Here is a 24,637-nt window from a genome sequence, read left to right as displayed (position 1 = left end):
GTGGGTGACCGGTGGGTGACCGGTGTGTGACCGGTGTGTGATCGGTGGGTGATCGGTGTGTGATCGGTGGGTGATCGGTGGGTGACCGGTGGGTGATCGGTGTGTGATCGGTGGGTGACCGGTGGGTGATCGGTGTGTGATCGGTGTGTGACCGGTGGGTGACCGGTGGGTGATCGGTGGGTGACCGGTGTGTGATCGGTGTGTGACCGGTGGGTGTGATCGGTGGGTGATCGGTGGGTGACCGGTGGGTGATCGGTGTGTGACCGGTGGGTGATCGGTGGGTGATCGGTGGGTGATCGGTGGGTGATCGGTGGGTGATCGGTGGGTGACCGGTGGGTGATCGGTGTGTGACCGGTGGGTGATCGGTGGGTGACCGGTGTGTGATCGGTGGGTGACCGGTGTGTGACCGGTGTGTGACCGGTGTGTGACCGGTGTCCCCGTGTCCCCCGCAGCTCTCGGCTCTGGGGCAGAACGGGCTCCTGCAGGCGCTGGTGCAGGGAGCGGAGCCGCCCGCGGGTGATGGTGAGTGTGAGCTCCGGTTCCAGGGCGTTATCCCGGCGGCTCCAGAGCCCCAGGAGCCCTGCGTGGATCGCGCTGGCTCTGCCCCGGCGTCGTGGAATGGTTTGGGGTGGAGGGAGCTTAAAGCTCCTCCGGTTCCAACCCCCTGCCGCAGGCAGCCTCCCACTAAAGCAGTCCCTGTGGCAAGCGCTTTAATGTCCCTTCATCCCAAACCGTTCCACGATTCCATAAAGCTTCCAGAGAGAAACCCCGCAGCACCTCAGCTGGGGTTTATCCCTAGGGAAGGGGAATCCTGCCCTGAGCAGCCCTGGGAGAAGGCAGCAAATCCCCCCCCCCCCCTCCATGGGTCTCTGATGCCTCCTCCCTTCTTTCATTAGGGATCAGTGAGGAGCTGCAGCGGGCTCGGGAGGAATGGGAGGCTGTGGAAGAGATCCAGTCAGGTACAGCCGGCGCTGGGATACGAGGCGGGTGGGGAAGGCTGGGAGAGGAGGGAGCTTGGGAAAGAGCCCAGCGGGAAGGGGAGGGAGATTCCTCAAGTCCTCACCCTCCTGCTGGGAGCAAGCTCTTGGCTGGGAATCATGGAGTCAGCGGGGCTGGCAAAGAGCTTCGGGATCATCCGGTCCAACCCCTATCCCGGCACTGCCACGGCCACCACTGACCCGTGGCACCGGGGGTGTGTGAGCACTGCAGGGACGGTGACTGCAGCCCTGCCCTGGGCAGCCTGTTCCAATGCCTGAGCACCCTCTGGGGAAGGAATTCTCCTCAGCTCCATCTAAACCTGCCCTGGGGCAGCTTGAGGCCGTTTCCTCTTGTCCCGTCCCTTGTTCCTTGGGAGCAGAGCCCAGCCCCTCCTGGCTCCATCCTCCTCTCAGGCAGTTGTAGGGAGCAACCAGGTTCCCCCTGAGCCTTCTCTTCTCCAGACTGAACCCCCCCGGTCCCTCAGCCGTTCCCTTCACTCCGTGCTGGGATGGAGGAGCTGGGGGGGGGGGGGTGTGACCCCGTTCTCTGCCCCCCGCAGGGCTCGGGGGGACGCCGGCGGTGCCCGCAGCCCCCATCTCCTTCCGGGAAGCGCTGCACTTCTTCGAGACGGCCGAGCTGGGCGAGTGCAGGGTACGGGCAGGGCCCCGCCGCGGGGGGAGCTTTAGTAAGTAGGAGAGGGGAGAGGCAGCTCCCTCCTTCCCTTTGCCCTTCCCGCAGCTCCCTCCTGCCTCTCCCTCCCTCATCCCCGTTCCCCATCCCTCATCCGCCGCTGTTCTCTCCCTGCAGAGGAAGCTGCGTGCGCCCAGGCGCAGGCAGGGCCTGGCTGCTCTGCTCCGCTTCCTCTTCGGGCCCCCCCGGCTCCAGCCGCAGCTGCGGGGGGAGCAGGAGCTGGCGCTGGCCATGGCGCAGTGTGAGTGGCTCCGGGGGACGTGGTCCTGCTCTTCCCTCCTCCATCCCGCGGGATGAGCGCGGCCGGGACGTCCTCCTGGCACCAGCACCAGCACCCATTCGTGTCCAGGGCTCTGGCTTCCCCCCGCTGCTGGGGAGGGGGTGGTTCTTTCTCCACTCTGTGTCGGTGCCAAGTGGTGGGGTTGGGGTGCTGAGGGGCAGGTTTTGGGTGCTGGGACGGTGGTTTTGGGTGCCAAGGGGTGGGGTTTGTATTGCAAGGGATGGGGTTTGGGTGCTAGGAGTGGGGTTTGGGTGCCAAGGGGTGGGGTTTGTATTGCAAGGGATGGGGTTTGGGTGCTAGGAGTGGGGTTTGGGTGCCAAGGGGTGATCTTTTTGAATGCTGACAAGTGGTTTTGGGTGCCAAGAGGTGTTTTTGGGTGCCGAGGGGCAGGTTTTTGGGTGCCAAGAGGTGGTTTTGGGTGCTGAGGGGTGGCTTTTGGGTGCTGATGGGCAGGGTTTGGGTGCTAAGTGGTGGGTTTTGGGTGCTGACAGGTGTTTTCACTCCACCAGGTGCTTTGGATGACAACGAGAGCGTGCACATGAGGATCCTGCAGACCATCTACAAGAAACTCACCCGCTCCCCCCTGGGCTGCCCGCGCTATGGAGCGCACTGGGAAGAACTTGGATTTCAAGGTAGGGCAGAGGGAGAGACCTGGGGAGCTCCCTGTGCTGGGAGGGATCACACTGGTCCCATTCCCTCCTCCGGAGGTGGGATGCAAACACAGGGTAAAGGTTTTGGTCCTTGTTTTCCCTCCTTCCCAGGGTGATTTCATGGGATCCCAGCCTGGTTTGGGCTGGAAGGAACCTTAAAGCTCACCCAGCTCCAACCCCTGCCACGGGCAGGGACCCCTTCCACTGGAGCAGCTTGCTCCAAGCCCCTGTGCTCAACCTGGCCTTGAGCACTGCCAGGGATGGGGCAGCCACAGCTTCTCTGGGCACCCTGTGCCAGCGCCTCAGCACCCTCACAGGGAAGAGCTTCTGCCTAAGAGCTCATCTCAGTCTCCCCTCGGGCAGGTTAAAGCCATTCCCTTTGGCCTGTCCCTCCATCCCTTGTCCCAAGCCCCTCTCCAGCTTTCCTGCAGCCCCTTCAGACACTGGAGCTGCTCTCAGGTCTCCCCTTCAGGAGCCTTCTCTTGTCCAGGCTGAACCCCCCAGGTCCCTCAGCTGTTCCTCGGCACATTCGTGCTCCAGGCCCTTCACCAGCTCCATGGTGTCGTTAATGCTCTTCATTAGAGCTAATGAGCCGTGGCCCATTCCCTGGCGCAGGCCGGGTCTCTGTCACTGAGGTGGCCTCAGCTGGGTAAGAAAAACAATGTCATTAAGAGACCCAGGGTGATTAAAGGTGTCACACGTGGCCTCGCCGGCACCTTCTGGTTCACTCGATAGACAAAGCCTGAACCCAGCAGCTCCTGTGGCTCCACAACTGGTTTTAGGTGATGCTTCACAGTCTTGGGGTTGGTCGAGCTTAAAGGTGCTCATTCCTGGAGCAGGGTTGGGAATGGGCCCATGGGTGGGGGAGCAACAGGGAGGAGGTGACAACACCGGCTTGGGAACCCCCTCAAAAACCTGTCCTAAGGATGCAGTTCCTGAAGGGATTTGAGTGGTGTAAAAGGCCATGGGAGCAGGGAGGTGACAGGGAATGACTCCAGGCTCATCCCACCCTTCCAGGCACAGATCCCGGGACAGACCTGCGAGGCACAGGGATGCTGGCCTTGATGCAGCTGCTCTTCTTCGTCATGGACCCTCAGATGCTGCCTCTGGCTCTGGACATCTTCAAACTGTCCCAGCACGAAACCCAGGCAGGTCCTCCCTTAACAATTCCTAACGCTCCGGGAGTGGGAATCACAAAGATCCAAGTGAAAAACGGGAGCGAGTGTCTCCGTAAACGTGGTCTTTTCATCTTGGACATAGTTGGGGTTAAGCCTGGATCTTGTCGTGCAGCATCCATCGAAGCTGTATTCTCAGGACCATTATCCTGCCGCGTGGATTTGTGGCCTGCAGGCCGCATCCCACGGCTTTGGGGCGGTGTGGAAGGGCTGGAGGTTGTGTGGGCACCTCAGCGAGCTGGGATTCCCGTAACACTCCTTCTCCTGCAGGAATTCCCCTTCGGCATCATGTCCGTGAACATCACCCGCATCGTCCTGCAGGCCCTGCGGGAGGAGCGGCTCTCCCGGTGCGTTCCAGCAGTTCCCATAGGCAGGCCAAGGAAGGGATTTGGGATCTGGAGCTGCTTCCCAGCGCTCCAGGCCCTGGCTCAGCCCCTCTGCACCTCTTGCAGGGAGTGCAACCGCCGGCAGCAGGTCATTGCTGTGCTCAACGACCTCTATGCAGCCGCCTTCCTGCGGCTCTACCGCGTCTGGAAGGGGCAGCACAAGACCATCGCCGACTCCTGCTTCCTCCTGAAGGGTTTGTGTCCCGGGTTTTCCTCCTTCTTTCCCAAGGGAAACAACCCAAGGCCGAACCCGGCATGGTCTTAGTGTCCCGCTGGGTCTGGCCTGAGGGTTGTAACCCCCAGAAACCCCCAACCGCTCCTTGTTTCATCTTCACCCCGGGATTCCCTTATGGGGGGATCTTGGGATGGTGCTGAGCTTAGCTGGGGTTTGGTGAGGAAAATGGGGCAGCCTTTCCCAAGGGGATCTGTAGGGACAGCAGCTTTAGAGCATCCCTGACCCCGTCCCCACTCTCCATCCTCACACCTTGCCCTCTGCCCTCCTCAGAGCTGGAGTCATCCACCAAAAGGAAGCCGAAGCAGCTCCTGAAATCCCTGGAAGCCTTTGTGAACCGCAGCCCCACAGCCGAGGGTCCTGCCCCCCCATCCCTTCCTTCCCCTTCCAGCCGGGAGCTCAGCTTCACTGGCCTGTGTGACCTGGAGGGTGAGCCCCGGCTCGGCTGAAACACCGGGAGAGGATCCATAGGGAGAGCCCGGATCGGCTCCTAGTGCCGGTTATGGGGCTCGCTGGTGGGCGCAGGGCGAGGAGAGGGGTCCCTGGCCGAGCCAGGAGCCTGGAATGCCACCAAGGGGAGAGATCTTGTGGCACAAACCCCCCAGAAACAATCCTTCCAGGCTGGAATCTGGATGTGAAGGAGGAAAACGTGGACGAGAGGGTGCATTTATCAGCCGTGGGGCTGGGATAGTCCGTGCGTGTGTCCCACATTCACGCTCCCATCTGTACCCCCAGTTTAGCAATGCTGGAGCATGGAGATGGTGTTCCAAAGTACAGTCCCGGCTCCAGCAGCACCCAGGAGGGTGGGAGATGGCCCACTGGGTGTTACTGCTGGGTGCTGGGGACAGCTCGTCCTCTGCACGCTGGAGTCCCCGGGGTGTCACTGTGTGTGTTGGCACTGACAGAAGTGGTTAGAAGGAGGAAAAATAGAATCAACTCAGCTGCTTTGGATGGAAAAGAGCCTTTGGGACTTGGAGCTGCTTCTGGGCCTGTGGCTGGAGCGTGGGGAAGGGCAGCGTGGGGTTTGCCGGGGTCAGATGTGGGGCTCCAAGCACATCCTCGGGGCCTAAAAAGGGAGGAGAAAGCCCAAACTGGGAGGTAAAAGGTGATGGAGGAAGAGCTGCGGGAGGGTGCTGGGGGCATGGAGGGTGCTGGGGGGGACCCGGGTACGGGGGGATGTGGGGCCGGAGGGGCCTGGGGAGGGAGCGGAGCTCAGCGCGGCCCCACCGGGTCCCCTCTCCCGGTTCCGCCCCAGGGGCGGCGGCTGCTTCATCCCCCCCCCCGCGTCCGCTTAAAACCCCGCGGAGGAGGCGCTCGGCAGCGCAGAGCCCGGCGGCAGCGGCATCGATACCAGCACCGGTAACCGGCAACGGCACCGGTACCGGCAGGGACGGGCAGCGGCACCGACAGCGGCGGCAAGAGGTGGGGTGCGGGCAGGGCAGGGGGTTACAGGCAGGGTTAGGGGGGTGCAAGCAGGGCAGCGGGGTGCAGGCAGGGTAAGGGGGGTGCAGGCAGGGTAAGGGGGGTGCAGGCAGGGCAGCGGGGTGCAGGCAGGGTAAAGGGGGTGCAGGCAGGGTAAAGGGGGTGCGGGCAGGGTAGGGGGTGTGCAGGCAGGGTAAGGGGGCTGCAGGCAGGGTAAGGTGAGTGCAGGCAGGGCAGTGGGGTGCAGGCAGGGTAAGGGGGGTGCAGGCAGGGTAAGGTGAGTGCAGGCAGGGCAGTGGGGTGCAGGAAGGGTAAGGGGGCTGCAGGCAGGGTAAGGTGAGTGCAGGCAGGGCAGTGGGGTGCAGGCAGGGTAAGGGGGGTGCAGGCAGGGCAGGCAGCCCATCAGGCAGCATGGGAAGGGACACCAGTGTCCCCCAGCACCCGGTGTCCTGGCCCTCCTGCACCCCACAGCACCACTGAGCACAGCAGCCGCATCCATCCAGATGGATACAGGCTCTGGGAGCACGGGGAGCCCCCCGGGGGGGTACTCGGTGCAAGCCACCGCCGCCATCGCCGCTGCCATCACCTTCCTGGTGCTCTTCACCATCGCGGGCAACGCGCTGGTGATCATGGCCGTGCTGAGCAGCCGCTCACTGCAGGCACCCCAGAACCTCTTCTTGGTGTCGCTGGCAGCCGCTGACATCTTGGTGGCCACCCTCATCATCCCCTTCTCCTTGGCCAACGAGCTCTTGGGCTACTGGTACTTCGAGAGGACGTGGTGTGAGATCTACCTGGCTCTGGACGTGCTCTTCTGCACCTCGTCCATCGTGCACCTCTGCGCCATCAGCCTGGACCGCTACTGGGCCGTGAGCCGCGCCATCGAGTACAACGCCAAGCGCACGCCGCGGCGCATCAAGTGCGGCATCCTCATCGTGTGGACCATCGCCGCCGCCATCTCCCTCCCACCGCTCGTCTACAAGGGCGAGAAGAAGGCTGCGGCGGGCGAGCGGCCGCAGTGCAAGCTCAACGAAGAGGCCTGGTACATCCTCTCCTCCAGCGTCGGCTCCTTCTTCGCCCCGTGCCTCATCATGATCCTCGTCTACCTGCGCATCTACCTGATCGCCAGGCGCCGCCACCGCGCCCGCTCCGGCGCCACCAAACCCCCGCCGGTGCCACCGAGCATCCCCGCGCCGGCTGCCGGGGCCCCTCCACCGGTGGACAGGACCTCGCTGCTGAGCCCCGAGGAACCCCCAGCGTCCCCCAGCGCCGGGGCAGGGACGTCCCCACCGCCCGCGGGACCCCGCAGGGACACGGTGGCCACCGGGACGGGGCGCGTGGTGCTGGCGCGGCGCTCGCCAGCCCTGACCCCCTGGAGGAGGAAGGCTCAGGTGAACCGGGAGAAGCGTTTCACCTTCGTCCTGGCCGTGGTCATCGGCGTCTTCGTGCTCTGCTGGTTCCCCTTCTTCTTCCTCTACAGCCTGGGTGCGCTCTGCCCCCGGCGCTGCAAGGTCCCCGACGGCGTCTTCCAGTTCTTCTTCTGGATCGGGTACTGCAACAGCTCCCTCAACCCCGTCATCTACACCGTGTTCAACCAGGACTTCCGCAAGGCTTTCCGGCGGCTCCTGTGCCGCTGCCGGGCCCCGACGCCCTGGTGAGGGGCTCCCACACCCCCTCCTCCTCCTCCTGCCTGCGCTCAGTGTTGGGTTGAGCTTTGAAGCCCCCCAAAGTGATGATGGGTGCCCCCCCCCTCCCATGGCTGCTTGTTGCCAGGTTTCCATGGGGACCCGGCACATGGAATGGGGGGATCCATCCCAAGAGACCCCCCCCCCAGGCCTTTCAACAATAAAAACTATTTTGGAATAAGAAAACCATTCCCTTGTTTTCAAGGGGGGGGCTGGGGGTGTGATCGTGTCGTGTGTGTCGTGTCCCCCCCCCCATCCCTTGGGGACACTTGGGGACAGCAGCAGGAACATGATGTTGGGGGGGGGGGGTGGTGTTATTTATGGCAGCACCATAAATTATAGAAGGAATAAATAATAATGATAATAATTAATTAATTAAACACAAGTGATGAACCAGCTGCTGGCCCTGAGGGCGTTCAACCCCCCCTCGGGGGCCCAGTGGGGATTCGTGGGAGGCTCATATAGGGGTTTTGCTGCCCGCCTTGGTGCTGCATTTCAAGAGGGTTCATGGGTTGTGACCCACAATTGGGTTGGGGTAACCCACAGCAGCGTGGTGACCACCACCATATCGTGACCCACACCACCGTATCGCAACCCACACTGGTGTATTGTGATGCATGACAGTGATCGACACCACTGTATCATGACCCACATCACCATATCGTGACCCACATCACTGTATTATGACCCACATCACTGTATTGTGACCCACATCTCCGTATCGTGACCCACATCTCCGTATCGTGACCCACATCTCCGTATTGTGACCCACATCTCCGTATCGTGACCCACATCTCCGTATCGTGACCCACATCACCGTATCGTGACCCACACCACCGTATCGTAACCCACACCACCACATCATGACCCACATCACCACATTGTGACCCACATCACCATATCGTGACCCACATCACCGTATAACCCACATCACTGTATCGTGACCCACACCACATCGTGACCCACACCACCATATCATGACCCACATCACCATATCGTGACCCACACCACCGTATCGTGACCCACACCACATTGTGACCCACACCACCATATCGTGACCCACACCACATCGTGACTCACATCACCACATTGTGACCCACACCACCGTATCGTGACCCACACCACTGTATCGTGACCCACACCACCATATCGTGACCCACACCACTGTATCGTGACCCACACCACCATATCGTGACCCACACCACCGTATCGTGACCCACATCACCGTATCGTGACCCACATCACCGTATCGTGACCCACACCACCGTATCGTGACCCACACCACATCGTGACCCACACCACCATATCGTGACCCACACCACCGTATCGTGACCCACACCACCACATCGTGACCCACAGCAGGGAATGGCAACCCACGCTTGCAGTGGCGTTGTCGTGACCCGCAGCAGGAGATTGCGACCCCCACGGCTGTGTCGTGACTCGTGTTGGTGCATCCCCACTCACACGGATGCGCCGTGACTCACCCTGGCGCGCGCTGACCCCATTGAGGTGCCACCACCCCAGAGCCCCCTTCCCAGGGGACGCGGCCCCATCTCCCCGCCTCCATCCCGCCCGGCTCCACCGGAGCTTTGGGAAGCCCATTCCCAGCCTGGCTGCTCTCCCGTCCCGGCGCGCTGGGACGATGCTCGGGGTGGGAGAGGTCGTGTGAACGGGGCCGGAGCCGTGGGGCCGCGCACGCCGCCAGCACCGCGTCCTCTGCCCCACGGCTGCGCCCCACAGTGTGCGGGGGGGGGGGTCCATAGGGTGGCCCCATAGAGGGGGGGGGCACAGGCAGCGGCACCCCCAGAACCCCCAAACCATCCCAGGGGTTGCCATGGTGATGCCTTCATTCCCAACCTCCCCCGGCTCGTAGCAACAGAACCGGGTTTGCAGCAGAAAAAAAGCCTTGGAAATTCCAGGGGTTTGGCTTCAAAATCACTTAAAGTGGGTTAAATTGGGTTAAAATGGGGTGAAATGAGGGTTTCTGCCCCTTGGCTGCCGTGGGAGGTGGGATGAGCCCTGGCCAGGCCTCAGCCTGCTGCTGCCAGGGCTTTGCGTTCCCAACTGGCAATGAGTGCCTGGCAATAAGGGGCTTTCTTCCTCTGCTTTCCCTGTTCTCTGGGATTTTCTCTTTTTTCCCCATTTTTCCCTTGTCTTTTCCCTTTTTTTCCTCTTTTTGAATTGAAGTTTTCATTTTTTCTTGCTTTTTTTCCCCTCTTTTACTTTTGTATTTTCTTTTCCCTCCCTTTTAATTGTATTTTCTTTTTTCCCTCATTATTTCTCTTTTCCTGTATTTTTTCCTTATATTTTCTTTTTTCTCTCTCTCTTTTTTAATGTCTTTTCAGCCCCATTTTATTCTATTCCTCCCTTTTGTCTTTTTTTTCCCTTTTCCTTGCCTGTTCCCTCCCCCCCCCCTCCATTTTTATATTTTTTTTCTTTTTTGCTCACTTTTTTATCCTTTTTTATTGTATTTTGCCTTTTTTTCTCCTTTTATCTATATTTTCCCTCTTTTTTCATATACTGTTTCCCTTTCTTATCGTCTTTCTCCATTTTATCGTGATATTTTTCCTTTTTCTTATTTTTCCTTTTTTCCCTCCCCTTTTTATTGTACTTCCCCTCCATATTTTCATCTTATTTCCCTTTTTTCCTTGTTTTTTCCTTTTTTCCATTTTTTTCTCCTTTTTTCCATTTTTTTCTCCTTTTCCGTCTTATTTTTCCTTTTTTTCTTGCGTTATTTTTTTTCTTTTTTTCTCTCCTTATTTTTCTTTTTCCCCTATTTGTCGTTTTTTCTTATTTTCCCCTTTTTCGTCGGTTTTTTTTCCTTTTTAATCTTTTTTTCCCCGTTTTTCTTCCCTTTCTCTATTTTCCCGTTTCTCTTCTCCCATTCCCCCCCATCCCTTCCCCTTCTCCGTTGTTTTCCCCCCCGTTCTCGCCCCCTCTTTCCCCAGGGACCCTCCGGGCCCGCACGCTCCGAGCCGCGCCTCAGCCCCCGCGCTCGTTCCGCCCCTCCCGCACAGGGACGGGTCTGGGAGCGGGGCCCGGGGTAACCCCAGCGGTGGCGCCGAGCCCGAGCCCCCCCCTCCAGAGGCCGCGGGCGGGGCCGGGGTCGCGGCCCGGGGGGTTCCGGCCGGGCCGGTGCCGCCCTCCGCGGGGGCGGAGCGGGAGCAGCGGCCGGGCCTGCGGCGGTGAGCGCGGGAGAGCGGGCCCGGGGTGGGCGCGGAGCCCCGCGGGCCTCGAGTGGGGCTTGGGGGGGGGATGTGGGGCTCGTGTGGGGCCGTAACCCCCCCGCAAAGCCCTGCAGGGGCTGTGGGATGCGTTCACTCCCAACCACAGCCCCTATGGGGTGCGCAGGGCCCGTGTGGGGCTGTGTAACCCCGCTCCTATGGGATATGTGGGGCCCATAACCCCCCCCAGGCCCTATAGGGAACGTGTGGTGTGCTGCCCCCCCCCATCCACATCCTCCATAACCCCCTCTAAGGCCCTATAGGGGCTGTGGCGGGTGTTACCCTATGGGGTGTGTGGGGCCTGTGTGGGGTGTGTTCCCCCTCAAGGCTCTGTAAGGGGTGTTGGGGGTTGCGGTTCCCCCCGCCCCCCAACACCCTATAGGGAACATTGGGTCCCCCATGGACTCCCCTCCAGTCCCTATGGGGTGTTGGGGCCTCTATGGGGTGTGTTACCCACCCCACAAGTGCCTGTAGGACACGATCTAAACCTTCCCAACCCCTTCTGCCCATTCCCACCTCCTGTTCTCCAGGATCCTGGAGCATCCCAGCCCCTCTGCTGCCCCCCGCCCCAGCCCCACACCCAGGGCTGTGTCTCCACCAGGACAGCCCCATCCCGAGGTACCGGACCCCCTGGGGACAAGGGTGGGCACGGAGGGGACCCCCAGCAAGGGGGTGACCCCGCTCCCCTCACGCCACCAGCACCCCACAGGTCACATCCTGCCTCACGCCATTGCCCCACGGCTCTGGTCCTGGGCTGGTGGGATGAGGGCCCCCCCCCCTACCCCTCACTGAGCCCCCCTGCTCTGTGCCCCACAGCTTTGCTCTGCTCCAAGGGCTCCTCCCTGCACGGAACCTGCTGCTGGAGCCTTCCCGAGTGCTGATCCCAGCGGATCCGGGTCTGAGTGAGAAACGTGGGTGACCCCCCCTTGATCTCCCCTTAGCGGCATCTCCCTGTCCCGTCCCGTCCCCCCCCGATGCAGTGAGTTCTGCTCAGTGTTTTGGGGAGGAAATTCCCCCCCTTCGGCATTCCCGGAGCCTCCCGGTCTCTGCCATTGCCGCAGATGAGAACGTGGCTCTGTGTTGGGGGGCAGAGGGTGGAGGTCGTGCTGCCCTTCCTGGGCAGGTGCCACCCGGACTCGGGGCGCTGCTGCCAGACCTGCACCCCCATGAGCTGGGTAAGAGCCTCGTGGAGCTACCCCGGGCATCTTGGGATGCTGGTGGCGAGGATGAGCCCCATCTCGGCACCGGAGATGTGGGGCTGAACCCCCATAATGCCCGTTCCCTCCTTGCTTCCAGGATGGCTTCTACTCCGAGCGCTTCCCTTCCCTCGGCTTCCGCGACATCAGCCGGGTGACGGAGAAGGACACGCGGTGAGGCCGGGGCATAAACGGTGCTTTATCCCCCAGGGAATTCCCAATCCCCATGGAAACCCCTTCCCCTGCTGCGCAGGAGCCTTGGGGACGCCTCTCCATCAGCCTTGCTCCGTCGTGCCTCCAAGGAGGGGCTGTTTGGGGGGCTGGAAGCCGGCACAGGGACAAGCTCACGCGGGCTCCCAGCCTCTTCCCAATGCTCCATCCTCTCCCTCCTCTCCCAGCTCCGGGGCTGCGCCCATCCCAAGCCTTTTCCTTTGGCCCCAGGAGCTGTAAGGTGGGGAGGGAGGGAGAGCTCCGGGCCTGGAGCAGCCTCTGCCACGGCTCCCTGTGCCCGTGCGCAGGTTCCGGGGCTGGCTGGCGCGCAGGGTCTGCGGGCTCCTGGCTGTCTGCTCCTGGCGGATTCCTGCTGACACCCCTGGGGACCTCCCGGCACGGCTCTGCCGCAGCAGGAGGTGGGAGCGGGCAGAGGGGCTCTGGGGGATCCCATCGGGTGGCTGGAGCAAGGGGGCCGGGATGCTTCCACCTCCTCCATCCCTCCGCAGGGTGCAGGATGCTGCTGCCGCCCGTGGCCCGGCACGGGGGGATGGATGGAAGGAGAAGATCCTGGAGCTCCTGGGTGACATCCAGGCCCCGCTCTCCCTGCTCATGCTGAGGTCTGGGCTCCCTCCCTGGCTGGGATCCCCTTTCCCTGCCACTTCCCACCTCCTCCTGGAGGGAGCCCAGCTCCTGGCTCGGGCGTTCCCAGTCCTTCCCCTCCTCTCCAGGGCTCTCGTGCTCTTTATCAAGCCCCTTTTGGATGGGCTTTGAGTGGGGGCTTCGTGCTTGGTGCCGTCTCCTTGGGAATGCAGGGGGATGCTGTGGGAAACACCAGGGGGCTTGGAGGGGTGCAGGAGGACCCTTTGGGTCCCTCACAGCTCCCTGGGGATATTTCCCCCCCAGATTCCTTGCAGGGGATGTGACACCGGGGCAGAGAAGGCAGGGATTAAACCAACCCCAAACCGGGAGGGTGGAAATCAAAGCCAAGCCAAAGGGAGCAGCTCCTTCCCTCCGGGATGGGGCTGAGCCGGGCCCTGCTGCTCCATGGGGACACCGAGGCAGGGAACGGGGGTGGCCGTGGCCCGGTGGGGGGGGGTTCTTCCCTCCCTGCTTTTCCTGCAGGATCTGCCACTGGGCGCTGCTGAAGCTCCTGAGCCGCCTGTTCCTCAGCGTGCAGCTGCACCGGGGGCAGCTGGAGACGGTGCTGAGGGCAGCCAGCACGGTGGGCACCCGCTGAAGCCGCCCTCGGCCCCACGCCGCCGGCCCCCCCGTCGCTCAGCCCCCACGCCTCCCTTGCAGCCCCGCGTGCCCCTGGTTTTCCTCTCCACGCACAAATCCCAGCTGGATGGGCCGCTCCTCTCCTTCGTCCTCTTCTCCCAGGGGTTAGGGGTGCCCAGGGTGACGGTGGGCGCCCAGGGCTGCAGCCCTCGCCTCCGGTAAGGCCGGGCACGCACCGGTGTGGGGCAGTCCTTGGAGGGGGGGGGCACCCAGCGGGACACAGCCCAGTGCCGGCTGTCCCCTGTCCCCCCGCAGATCCCTGCTCCGGCGCCTCGGAGGGGTTTTCCTGCCTGCAGGAATGGAGCAGCAGACACGGAGAGACCCGGAGGATGCGCTCCCAGGGGCCGTGCTGGCTGCGGTGGGTGCTGGGGGTGTTCGGGGGTGCCTCAAAGCAGGGGCTGCCCAAGCCGTGGGTGCCCCCCCAGCCTCACCCCGCTCCCCCTGCAGTACGTGGAGGAGGTGCTGAGGAGCCGGCAGCCTCTCCTCATCTTCCTGGAGGAGCCCGCGGTGCCGCTGCACCTCTCGGCCTCGGCCCGGCGCTGGCTGGCTCTGGTGCAGGGCGCCGTGCGCGCCGGTGCTGTGCCCGACGTCCTCCTCGTCCCCGTGGGCATCGGCTACGACGTGGTCCCCGGTGGATCCCAGCCGGAGGCAGCGGTGAGGGGCTCTTTGCCGGGGGGAGTGCAGCCCCCGCTTCACCCCCGGGCACCCCAATAACGCCTCGGTGTTGTCCCCCCCCTCCCAGCGCGGCGCTCAGCCCCTCGGCATCGGCGCTTGCCTCTGGGCAGCGTTACGGGCCCTGCGCCGGAACCTCGGCTGTGTCCGGGTGGATTTTGCCCAGCCCTTCTCCTTACAGGTAGGGCAGTGGGGCAGGAGCCTTGGGATGGGGGCGGTTGGGGTGTCAGGGGATCTGCTGAGCCCGTCTCTATGGGAAGCTGCAGTGGATCCGGTCAGCTCGGTGATGCTCCGGTGCGCACCGACAGCTCCTTCATCCCCATTCCCAGGAGTTCGTGGCCAAAAGCCCTGGCAGGTACGCAGGGAAGCCGGAGGAGCTGCTGCTGCTGCCCAGCATCCTCGGCACGTGGTGAGCAGGACCCAGCCTCAGGCAGCACGGAGCCTTCGGGGGCTCCCGGCCGCACTTCCTCACCCCTCTCACCCCGTTTTCCACAGGCCCGGCCACCTGGATGCCGGCAATACCGGGCTCGGGGCTCCTGGCTCCACCAAGGCCACCAGCTTGGAGGCACCAGAGGAAGAGTTGGTGACCAACCTGGGCCTGCACTCACTGAGCGGTGAGGGGTGGCGGGGTCCGTCCTCAGCCGGTCCGTGCAGGGTCACCCCTTGGCTCTGCTGTTCACTCCCAGGCATCCCTCTCCCTCCTCCCTCCTTCCCAGACAGCGTGTCCTGCTCCGCCGTCATGTCCGTGGGGATCACGTCCGCGCTGCTGCTGCACAAGTACCGGGAGGTGAGGAGGAGAGCTTCGCTTCCAGGCTTCTCTTCCTGGTGGAGCCTCCTGCTCATCCTCCTCTTCCTCCAGGGCGTCTTCCTCTCCCGGCTCATGCAGGACTTCGCCTGGCTGCTGGAGGAGATCCTGCTGCGCCAGCGGGACGTGGGCTTCTCGGGGCAGCTCCGTGCCCTGGTGCAGCACAGCCTCATCCTGCTCAGGGCCCGCCTCCACCTCTACCACCTCTCCCCCCTCGGTGACGTCCTGGTGGTCCCCGAGGCCTCGGCACGGACCTGGATGGAGCTGGGCCACCACAGCGCTGCCATCCTGCCCATCTTTGCCAGCGAGGCGGTGGGAGGTGAGGAGCGAGGCGTGGAGTGGGACCGGTGACACCAGGACAACCGGTGACACTGGGACAACCAGTGACACTGGGAAAATGGGTGACACCAGGACAACCGGTGACACTGGGACAACCGGTGACACTGGGACAATGGGTGACACTGGGACAATGGGTGACACTGGAACAACCAGTAACACTGGGACAACCGGTGACACTGGGACAACCGGTGACACTGGGACAATGGGTGACACTGGAACAACCAGTAACACTGGGACAACCGGTAACACTGGGACAATGGGTGACACTGGAACAACCAGTAACACTGGGACAACCGGTGACACTGGGACAACTGGTGACACTGGGACAATGGGTGACACTGGAACAACCAGTAACACTGGAACAACCAGTAACACTGGGACAACCGGTGACACCGGGACAATGGGTGACACCAGGACAACCGGTGACACTGGAACAACCGGTGACACTGGGACAACTGGTGACACCAGGACAACCGGTGACACCAGGACAATGGGTCGCACTGGAACAACTGGTGACACTGGAACAACTGGTGACACCGGGACAACCGGTGACACTGGAACAACCAGTAACACTGGGACAACCGGTGACACTGGAACAACCAGTAACACTGGAACAACCGGTGACACTGGAACAACCGGTAACACTGGAACAACCGGTGACACTGGGACAACTGGTGACACCAGGACAACTGGTGACACCGGGACAATGGGTGACACTGGGCCAACCGGTGACACTGGGACAATGGGTGACACTGGAACAACCTGTGACACTGGAACAACCAGTAACACTGGAACAACCGGTGACACTGGAACAACCGGTGACGCTGGGACAATGGGTGACGCTGGGACAACTGGTGACAAAGGGACAACTGGTGACACCGGGACAAACTGGTGACACCAGGACAATGGGTGACACTGGGCCAACCGGTGACACTGGGACAATGGGTGACACTGGGACAGTGGGTGACACCAGAACAACTGGTAACACCATTATCCCTGCAGCCTGTGCCATCCGAGCCTTGCTGGCGGAGGTGATGCCCTTCCTGGAGCCCACCAGCCAAGCCTCCAGCATCATCTTCAGCCAGGACGAGCTGCACCGCAAGACCCTGGAGCTGCTGCAGCTGCTGCCCCCAAACCTGCTGGGGCTCCGGGTAGGGGCCGGTGGCACAGGGTGGCATCACCATCGCACCACGGTGGCCTCTGCGTGGCTTGGAGGGGGAGGACCGGGCACCAACCAGCCCCGCTCTTTCCTCCTCCTCCTCCTCCTCCCGTCCCAGCCCTGCCAGCCCCTGGGCTGCTGGAGCGAGGACATCGTGGACAAGCTCGTCCTGTGCGGGGTGCTGGAGCCAGAGGAGGTGGGTGTCCCCCCCGCAGCCCCCCCTGCAGGGGACACGGCGCTGCTGTAGGGTGGCTCCGGAGGGCCCGGCTTGTCCCCACAGCCGGAGGGCGAGCACTGGGTCTGCGACACGGCCCCGCGGGCCTTCAGCCGGCGCCAGGCACAGCCCAGGATGGACTTCAGCGACAGCGACAGCGAGGACGAGGGGCCCCTGCGCCGCTGCTTCAAGGTCCCTGTGGGGGGGGGGTGTCCCTTTGTCACCCCCACGGGGTGAGGGTGCTCGCACTCAGCTCTGCTTCCCCCCGTCCAGCTCGGGGAGCCCCAGGGCTCTCCCCGCCTCCTCCTCTTCCTCTGCCGGCTCCTCAGCCCCGTGCTGGGCACCTACGCTGGAGCCGTGGCTTTCCTGGGGCAAACCCGCTGGCCCCAGCCCGGTGAGAGCCCCCCCCGGGGGGAAACTGCTCCTCCGGGCCCCCCAAACCCCGCTGGGCTCTGGGGCAACCGAGGCAGAGCCGCAGCTCCCTTTGCAGCCCCGGCCTTGGGGGTGCTGGGCTTTGACCCCCATCTCCCCACACAGAGGCAGCCTACGTGGAGGAGCTGCTCCAGTTCCTGGCCAAGGAGGGCTCTGGTGAGCTGGGGGGTGCCCGGGGCCTCCCTCCCGCTTTGGGGCCACCCCCCCCATCCCAAACCAAGCTGTGGGATTTGGGGGGGGGGGTCCCTCAAGGCTTTCTCTGCCTCCAGAGCTCCCCAACAGAAGCCTGGCCCTGAGCTCTCTGCAGACCTTCAAGGAGATGGGGGTAAGCGCCAAGGGCTCCACCAGCCCCCCTGCACCTCCTGCTGCCCCACACTGACACCCCATCTGCCCCCCATAGGTGCTGGAGGAGGTGAGGGGCCCCCCCGGCCCCCTGCTCCACCTCGCCCAGCCCTTCCGCTCCAGCACCAACCGGGAGAGGCTGGAAGCCTTCATCCAGCAGTTCATCCAACCCTAGAGCATCCTGCCCCGGCTCCTGCTTTATTGAGCCCCACAAGGGTGCTGTGGGGTGGGCAGGAGGGGGGGAAGCAGCCGGACCGGGGCACGAGGTCCCGTCTCCATCTTCACACCACCTTGTTGCAGATGACCCCCAGCTCCTCGATCTCGCACCGCACCTCATCTCCTCTCTGTGAGGGGCAGGGAGACACTGGCACCTCCCGGCCCATCCATGGGGGCCTTTACATCCCGTTCTGCCCCCCCCTCTCCCCTCACCTTCAGAAACACGGGGGGCTTCCGAAAGACGCCCACCCCCGGGGGGGTTCCCGTGAGCAGGATGTCCCCAGGGACCAGCGTGACAAACCTGGGGGGGACGGGGGACAGGAGGTGTCACAATGGCCCCTGAGGGCGGTACCGGTGCCGCCGGCCCCCCCTTACCGGGACACCCATGCGATGAGCTTGGGCAGGCGGAAGATGAGCTGCTTGGTGCTGCTGTCCTGCATCACCCGCCCGTTCACGCTGCAGCTGATGCGCAGGTTGTGGACGTCTGTGGGGAGCGAGGGGAGGTGTCACCGCAGGGAGGGGCATGGGGGGAGCTGAGGAGCCACCACCACCACCAACAACCCCCCCATGTGGGGAAAACATGGAGCTTTTGGGGCAAATCAGTGCCTGTTGCCTCTTGTGTCTGTCAGGAAAGAGCCTGTGCCCCATTCCCATCCCATCACCGTGCCCTGTCCCCATCCCATCGCTGTCCCCATCCCCATCCCATCCCTGTTCCCATCCCCATCCCATCCCTGTCACCATCCCCACCCCATCACTGTACCTCGTCCCATCCCCATCCCATCCCTGTCGCCATCCCATCACTGTCCTATCCCCATCCCATCGCTGTCCCCATCCCCATCCCAACCCTGTCACCATCCCCACCCCATCACTGTACCTCGTCCCATCCCCATCCTCATCCCATCCCATCCCCATCCCATTGTTGTCTCCATCACCATCCCATCCCTGTCACCATCCCATCGTTGTCACATCCCCATCCCATCATTGTGCCCTGTCCCCATCCCATCACTGTCCCCATCCCCATCCCATCCCTGTACCTCATCCCATCCCTGTACCCCATCCTCATCCCATCCCATCCCTGTCCCTATCCCATCACTGTCCCATCCCCATCCCATCCCTGTCCCCATCCCCATCCCATCACTGTCCCGTCCCCATCCCATCACTGTACCTCATCCCATCCCTGTACCCCATCCTCATCCCATCCCATCCCATCCCTGTCCCCATCCCATCCCTGTCCCCATCCCATCACTGTCCCATCCCCATCCCATCCCTGTCCCCATCCCCATCCCATCCCTGTCCCCATCCCATCACTGTCCCATCCTATCCCTGTCCCATCCCCATCTCATCCCTGTCCCCATCCCCATCCCATCCCTGTCCCCATCCCATCACTGTCCCATCCCCATCCTATCCCTCTCCCATCCCCATCTCATCCCTGTCCCCATCCCCATCCCATCCCTGTCCCCATCCCATCACTGTCCCATCCCCATCCCATCCCTGTCCCCATCCCCGTCCCATCCCTGTCACCATCCCATCATTGTCCCATCCCATCACTGTACCTCATCCCATCCCATCCCATCCCTGTCCCCATCCCATCCCTGTCACCATCCCATCATTGTCCCATCCCATCACTGTACCCCACCCCATCCCTGTCCCCACCCCATCCCTGTCCCCACCCCATCCCTGCCCATCCTTACCCTTCACGGCCTCCTTGGTGACAAGGGCTGGCCCCAGGGGACAGAAGGTGTCGAAGGTTTTCCCCAGCAGCCACTGCCGCCCGTTCCTCTTCATCTGCCAGTCCCGGGCACTGACATCGTTGGCCACCGTGAAGCCCACGACGTGCTCCATCGCTGACGCCTCCTGGGGGGGCACAACGGGGACCTCTCTATGTGGGGCCACAACCCGAGACCCACGGGAAGGAGGAGGAGGGGGCCGGGGCTCACCTGGATGTGCCGCCCCTTCTTCCCCATGACAGCGGCCAGCTCCACCTCCCAGTCCACCTCCTGTGGGGAGAACGGGGGGGGAACTGAGCACCCATCGCATGGCGGGGGCCGCGCTGGGGGCCCGGGGGTGCTCACGGTGCTGTCCTCGGGGTGCACGATGTCATCGAAGGGCCCGATGATGGCGCTGGGGAACTTGCTGAAGATGATGGGCTCCTTGGGGACCTTCACGTCCTGCTCCAGGCAGTGGTCGCGGTAGTTGAGCCCCACGCAGATCACCTTCTCGGGGTCACCCACGGGTGCCAGGAGCTGGACAGCGCTGCGCGGCACCCGGTGACCCCCCGACTCCAGCGCCCTGCGGGGCACCCACCTCTGTATGGGGGCACCCACATTTGTGTGGGGGTACTCACCCCTGTATGGGGCACCCACCTCCTTAGTGGGGCAGCCACCTTTGTACTGGGGCACCCACATTTGTATGGGGGTACTCACCCCTGTATGGGGCAGCCACTCTGTACTGGGGCACCCACCTTTGTACTGGGGCAGCCACCTTCGTACTGGGGCACCCACCTCTGTACGCGGTCACCCAACTTTGTACTGGAGCACCCACCTCTGTAGGGGGGCACCCATCCCTATATGGGGGCACCCATCTCTGTACAGGGGCACCCACTCCTATACAGGGGCACCCACCTCTGTACAGGGGTGCCCTCCTCTATATGGGGGCACCCACCTCTATACTGGGGCACACACATTTGCATGGGGGGTGCTCATCCCTGTATGGGGCACCCACTTCTGTACCAGGGCGCCCACCCCTATACAGGGGCATCCACCCCTGTACGGGGGCACCCAAATTTGTACAGGGGCACCCACATCTATATGGGGGGCAGCCACCTTTGTATGGGGGTACCCACCTCCATACTGGGGATACCGGGGCACCCACCTCTATACGGGGGCACCAACCCCTGTACGGGGGCACCCACCTCTGTACGGGTGCACTCATCTCTACATGGGGGCACCCACATTTGAATGGGGGTACCCACCCCTGTACTGGGGCACCCACCCCTGTACGGGTGCACCCATCTCTACATGGGGGCACCCACCCCTGTACGGGGGCACTCACCCCTGTACGGGTGCACCCATCTCTACATGGGGGCACCCACATTTATATGGGGGGCACCTACCCCTGTACGGGTGCACCCATCTCTACATGGGGGCACCCACATTTGTACGGGGGCACCCACCCCTGTACGGGGGCACCCATCTCTACATGGGGGCACCCACCCCTGTACGGGTGCACCCATCTCTACATGGGGGCACCCACATTTATATGGGGGCACCTACCCCTGTACGGGGGCACCTACCCCCTGTACGGGGGCACCCACCCCTGTACGGGGGCACCCACCTCTGTGCCGCGGCCAGCCCGGTGCCGCCGGTGCTGAGGAACTCCCGCATGGAGCGGGGCAGCGCCGGCTCCGCCGCGCTCAGATCCACCAGCGCCTCCCCGCCGGGCGCCACCTCCAGCCCCAGGCGGGGCTCGGCCCCCCCCGGTCCCCGGAACCGCACGAGGCGCATGGCCCCGGCCAGGCGCATCCCGGGATCCTGCCCGGAGAGGAGCGAGTCCCGCAGCGGCCGTGCCCCGAGGAACCCCCGGCCCCAGGGGATCCCCCCCAGCCCCAATCCCTGGGGATCCCCCCGATCCCCCCCCCCCGGCTCAGCGCAATGCCAGGGATGCCCCTGCCCCATCCTGCTCCCAGCGGATCCGGTCCTGCTCCATGAGGATCCCCCCAAGCCCCAATCCCTGGGGATCCCCCCCGATCCCGCCCTGCTCCGATCCCAGAGGGGATCCCCCCCTCCCCGGCTCAGCGCAATGCCAGGGATGCCCCTGCCCCATCCTGCTCCCGGCGGATCCGATCCTGCTCCATGAGGATCCCCCCCCAGCCCCAATCTCTGGGGATCTCCCCCCCGATGTCCCCCAGCCCCGACCCCACGGTGTCCCCGTCCCCGTCCCGTCCCCCCCGCTCCCGGTGCGGGACCCCCCGACCCCGAGGGGTTCCCCGGAGCCACCTACGTCACGTCCCTCTCCGAGTCCCCGCCCCGCCCTGGGGCCCACCAATGCGAAAGGCAGCCGCGTTGCTAGGATACGCAGCGCGGCCGCCGTGTGGGCGCCGCCATGACAGCGGCGAGGCACCGCTGGCACCGAAATCGCGGGGTTTGTCCCCAAACCGTGGCTGTGGCTTTAATTAGAAAACCCGGCGCGAAGCCCCGCTCTAGAGCACGTCCTCGAAGATGCGCATGGAGCTCATGATGTCCTCGTCCTGCGCAGACACCAGCGGCTCAGACCCGGGGCTGCCGCCATAGCCCCCCATGGCGGGGTGGGTGAGGAGCGGGGAGGAGGAGGAGGAAGAGGAGGGAGGGGGGTGATGATGAAGCCCATGGGAGCCCCCCACCTTCAGGCACGTGTCCAGGAACTCCTCGAAGGTCACGACGCCGTCGCCGTTCCTGTCCATCTTCTGCGGGGGAAGAGATGGGGCTCAGCGGGGATGGGCCCAGGGACAGCGCCGGTGGGTGACAGGGACAGCACCGGACCCATGGACAGCACCGGACCCACGGACAGCACTGGACCCACTGATAGCCCCATTGTGTGACAGTGACAGCACCGGATCCAGGGACAGCACCGGACCCATGGACAGCACCGGACCCACTGATAGCCCCATTGTGTGACAGTGACAGCACTGGATCCAGGGACAGCACCGGATCCAGGGACAGCACCGGACCCAGGGACAGCACCGGACCCACTGATAGCCCCATTGTGTGACAGTGACAGCACCGGACCCAGGGACAGCACCGGACCCACTGATAGCCCCATTGTGTGACAGTGACAGCACTGGATCCAGGGACAGCACCGGATCCAGGGACAGCACCAGACCCAACAGATAGCACCGGACCCAGGGACAGCCCCGGACCCAGGGACAGCCCCATTGTGTGACAGTGACAGCGCCAGTCCCAGTGACAGCCCCTGACCCAGTGGCAGCCACGGACCCAGTGACAGCCCATTGTATCCCAGTGACAGCACTGGACCCAGTGACAGCCCCACTGTATGCCAGTGACAGCACCCGTCCCAGTAACAGCCCCATTGTGTAACAGTGACAGCACTCATCCCAGTTACAGCCCCATTGTGTGCCAGTGACAGCACTGGTTCCAGTGACAGCTGCGGACCCAGTGTCAGCCCTGGTGTCGGCCCCATTGCGTTTGCTGGGCCGAGGGGGATGCTCTCACCTGGAAGAAGAGCTCCACGTGCTCCGCGGGAGCGCAGTCCCGGAGCGCGGGCTGGGTGCAGCGCCCCATCATGTCATAGATGGACGTCATGATCTCCAGCATCTCCTAAGGGGGACGGAGCGGTGACAAGGACCCTTCTGCTGAGGGCACCTCTGTCCCCAGCGCCCATCCCCTGGGATGCTCCCAGCCCCGTGTCACCTCCTTGGTGATGCAGCCATCCTTATTGATGTCGTAGAGGTTAAAAGCCCATTGCAGCTTCTGCTGCACCGTCCCCCGGAGCAGGACCGAGAGCCCCAAGACAAAATCCTGCCGGAGGAACTGGGGTTGAGTGGGAACATCCCTGTGGCACCCGAGGGATGGGACCCTCATCTCACACCCCTGCACCGGCGCTGGCGGACGCCCCAGTGGGAATTGTGTTTTATCCCTATTGATCCCGTTTCCATTCTCGCTCGCAGCTATTTTTAATCCCCGCGGTGAAGCCGGTGCCGCAGTTCCGGCATCAACCCTGGCACCGGCTCCAGCCAGAGCAGAGCTGTGATCCTGAAGGAAGAGCTCATGGATCACCTGGAAGCAGAGGGCCCCGTTGCGGTCGGCGTCGAAGGCGTCGAACAAGAAGTGCGCGTAGGTGCTGGCGTCTGCGGGGGAGCGGGAGCCGGTGAAGCCACCGCATCCCGGCCCCTGTCCCCATGGGGATCACCCCCGGCACTCACCGCCTTGCGGGAAGAACCGGGAGTAGATGAGCGTGAAGGTTTCCTCATCCACGAGGCCGCTGGGACACTCCTGGCAGGGAAGCGGGCGCCGGTGAGGCCGCGGCTCCGGTGCAGCCGCGCTGGGGGTGAGGGTCCCCGTTCCCCCCCCCCCAACTCACGCTCTTGAAGCCGCGGTACAGGGCTCGCAGCTCCCGCCTGGAGAACTTGGTCCGTGCCAGCAGCTCCTCCAGCTCCTCCGGTTGGTGCCGCGCGGCCGCCAGCTCCACCTCGACATCGCCGCCGTCTGCCCCCAGCAAGGCGGCTCCTCCGCATCATTCCCGGCTCATCCCACCCAATCCCAATCCCCCCCCCCCCAAAGACCTGCTGCTGGACCCCACGCTCCCCTTGTGCTGGGGGGAAAAGGGCACCCCCGGGTTGAAGAACCCAAGGGGTCGCCACCCGATCGCAGGGTTTCCCCAGGAGCCTCCAGCAGCGCGTTGCCGGGGTGCGGAACCTCCCGCCCCGGCGGAAGGTAATTAATAAATGATGCCTCATTAATAATTGCTGCTTGGGAGGCCCCCGCGGAGCCGCTCAGCGCCGGCATCGGGGTGGGAAAACTGGCCCAGGGACAGGCTCTGCAGTGCCGGGGCAGCAGGAGAGCCCCACACCCCTTGGGTGCTGCCGGGGGGGGGTTAAGCCCCCATCTCCTCCCGATGGGCATTCCAGGGTGCGAAGGAGGAGCCCTGAGCCCCTTCCTCCAGATGGGAATTGGGGGTCCCCATGTCTCGTCTCTGGGGGGATTGAGGTCGATGGGAGATTGGGGACCCGCCTTGTGAGGGTTTGGGGGTCACTGTGGGCTGGGGTCCCCCCATCACTCTGCCTGGGGGGTCTCAAGGGGCACAAAGGTCCCAGGTCCCCCAAGATGGTCTCTGGGGGGGGGGGAGGTGGGGAGTGTCCCTGCACCCCCTCAATGCGGTGTTTATGTGGGGCTGGACCCAGCCCAGCCCCATAGGCAAGGCTGGGCCATGACGAGGCAGGGCGGGGGCAGGGCGGGGGGGGGAGGCTGCGGCTTCCTCCCCCCGCACCCACAAACCCTCAGGATCACCCCCAACCACCCCCCCCAAGAGGGGGGAACCCCCAAACCCTGCAGGTTTGA

General features: G+C 63.6%; 5 protein-coding genes across 5 annotated transcripts; 3 read left to right on the top strand and 2 right to left on the bottom strand.

Annotated features, from left to right (window-relative positions):
• Positions 1 to 428: 428 nt before the first annotated feature.
• ELMOD3 (ELMO domain containing 3) lies at positions 429 to 4,994 on the top strand (the record flags this gene model as incomplete). Its single annotated transcript, XM_057399107.1, has 9 exons — positions 429 to 528; positions 897 to 959; positions 1,538 to 1,629; positions 1,786 to 1,909; positions 2,458 to 2,580; positions 3,616 to 3,746; positions 4,044 to 4,120; positions 4,226 to 4,353; positions 4,665 to 4,994. Coding segments are annotated over 9 exons (1,014 nt in total), but the record flags the coding sequence as incomplete, so codon positions are not given.
• Positions 4,995 to 6,194: 1,200 nt separating this feature from the next.
• ADRA2B (adrenoceptor alpha 2B) lies at positions 6,195 to 7,533 on the top strand. The gene has a single exon (XM_057399125.1). It carries the CDS (start codon positions 6,317 to 6,319, stop codon positions 7,466 to 7,468), a length of 1,152 nt encoding a protein of 383 aa, XP_057255108.1. The 5' UTR covers positions 6,195 to 6,316; the 3' UTR covers positions 7,469 to 7,533.
• A 3,784-nt stretch (positions 7,534 to 11,317) lies between these two features.
• Positions 11,318 to 17,584, top strand: GPAT2 (glycerol-3-phosphate acyltransferase 2, mitochondrial). The gene is made up of 18 exons (XM_057399109.1): positions 11,318 to 11,337; positions 11,536 to 11,630; positions 11,781 to 11,894; positions 12,016 to 12,089; positions 12,434 to 12,544; positions 13,251 to 13,350; positions 13,428 to 13,564; positions 13,662 to 13,764; positions 13,854 to 14,060; positions 14,149 to 14,865; positions 14,938 to 15,202; positions 16,225 to 16,373; positions 16,500 to 16,577; positions 16,662 to 16,787; positions 16,869 to 16,989; positions 17,133 to 17,183; positions 17,297 to 17,352; positions 17,428 to 17,584. Exons 3-18 carry the CDS (start codon positions 11,781 to 11,783, stop codon positions 17,542 to 17,544), a joined length of 2,526 nt encoding a protein of 841 aa, XP_057255092.1. The 5' UTR covers positions 11,318 to 11,337; positions 11,536 to 11,630; the 3' UTR covers positions 17,545 to 17,584.
• A 7-nt stretch (positions 17,585 to 17,591) lies between these two features.
• On the bottom strand, positions 17,592 to 21,688 carry LOC130593744 (fumarylacetoacetate hydrolase domain-containing protein 2-like). The gene is given in 9 exon segments (XM_057399106.1): positions 17,592 to 17,713; positions 17,799 to 17,886; positions 17,961 to 18,069; positions 19,277 to 19,439; positions 19,523 to 19,582; positions 19,658 to 19,874; positions 20,919 to 21,148; positions 21,151 to 21,260; positions 21,664 to 21,688. Coding segments are annotated over 9 exon segments (1,065 nt in total). The 3' UTR covers positions 17,592 to 17,650.
• Positions 21,689 to 21,763: 75 nt separating this feature from the next.
• On the bottom strand, positions 21,764 to 24,085 carry LOC130593759 (calsenilin-like). The gene is made up of 8 exons (XM_057399132.1): positions 23,941 to 24,085; positions 23,661 to 23,803; positions 23,503 to 23,572; positions 23,357 to 23,427; positions 22,991 to 23,098; positions 22,793 to 22,897; positions 21,964 to 22,026; positions 21,764 to 21,831 (listed from the first exon to the last, which is right to left on the bottom strand). Exons 1-8 carry the CDS (start codon positions 24,083 to 24,085, stop codon positions 21,784 to 21,786), a joined length of 753 nt encoding a protein of 250 aa, XP_057255115.1. The 3' UTR covers positions 21,764 to 21,783.
• Positions 24,086 to 24,637: the final 552 nt, after the last annotated feature.

The sequence above is a fragment of the Pezoporus wallicus genome, unplaced genomic scaffold (assembly GCF_028554395.1).
Source record: "Pezoporus wallicus isolate ANWC-B61680 ecotype Strahan unplaced genomic scaffold, APGP_CSIRO_Pwel_v1 contig_8591, whole genome shotgun sequence".
NCBI classification, from domain to species: Eukaryota; Metazoa; Chordata; class Aves; order Psittaciformes; family Psittacidae; genus Pezoporus; species Pezoporus wallicus.
Note: the sequence above shows the minus strand (reverse complement) of the source record. Positions and strands in the feature narration are given on the sequence as shown.

What these genes read in the sequence shown, in the direction of transcription:
- ADRA2B (XM_057399125.1), top strand. Translation starts at nt 6,317, where the DNA reads ATGGATACAGGCTCTGGGAGCACGGGGAGCCCCCCGGGGGGGTACTCG.
- GPAT2 (XM_057399109.1), top strand. Translation starts at nt 11,781, where the DNA reads ATGAGAACGTGGCTCTGTGTTGGGGGGCAGAGGGTGGAGGTCGTGCTG. An exon ending in GGCTGCAGCCCTCGCCTCCG is followed by an intron (nt 13,565 to 13,661) that starts GTAAGGCCGGGC and finishes GTCCCCCCGCAG; the next exon opens with ATCCCTGCTCCGGCGCCTCG. An exon ending in GGGTGCTGGAGCCAGAGGAG is followed by an intron (nt 16,578 to 16,661) that starts GTGGGTGTCCCC and finishes TTGTCCCCACAG; the next exon opens with CCGGAGGGCGAGCACTGGGT.
- LOC130593759 (XM_057399132.1), bottom strand. Translation starts at nt 24,085, where the DNA reads ATGCCGGCGCTGAGCGGCTCCGCGGGGGCCTCCCAAGCAGCAATTATT. An exon ending in ATGGCTGCATCACCAAGGAG is followed by an intron (nt 22,898 to 22,990) that starts GTGACACGGGGC and finishes CGTCCCCCTTAG; the next exon opens with GAGATGCTGGAGATCATGAC. An exon ending in ACGTGGAGCTCTTCTTCCAG is followed by an intron (nt 22,027 to 22,792) that starts GTGAGAGCATCC and finishes CTTCCCCCGCAG; the next exon opens with AAGATGGACAGGAACGGCGA.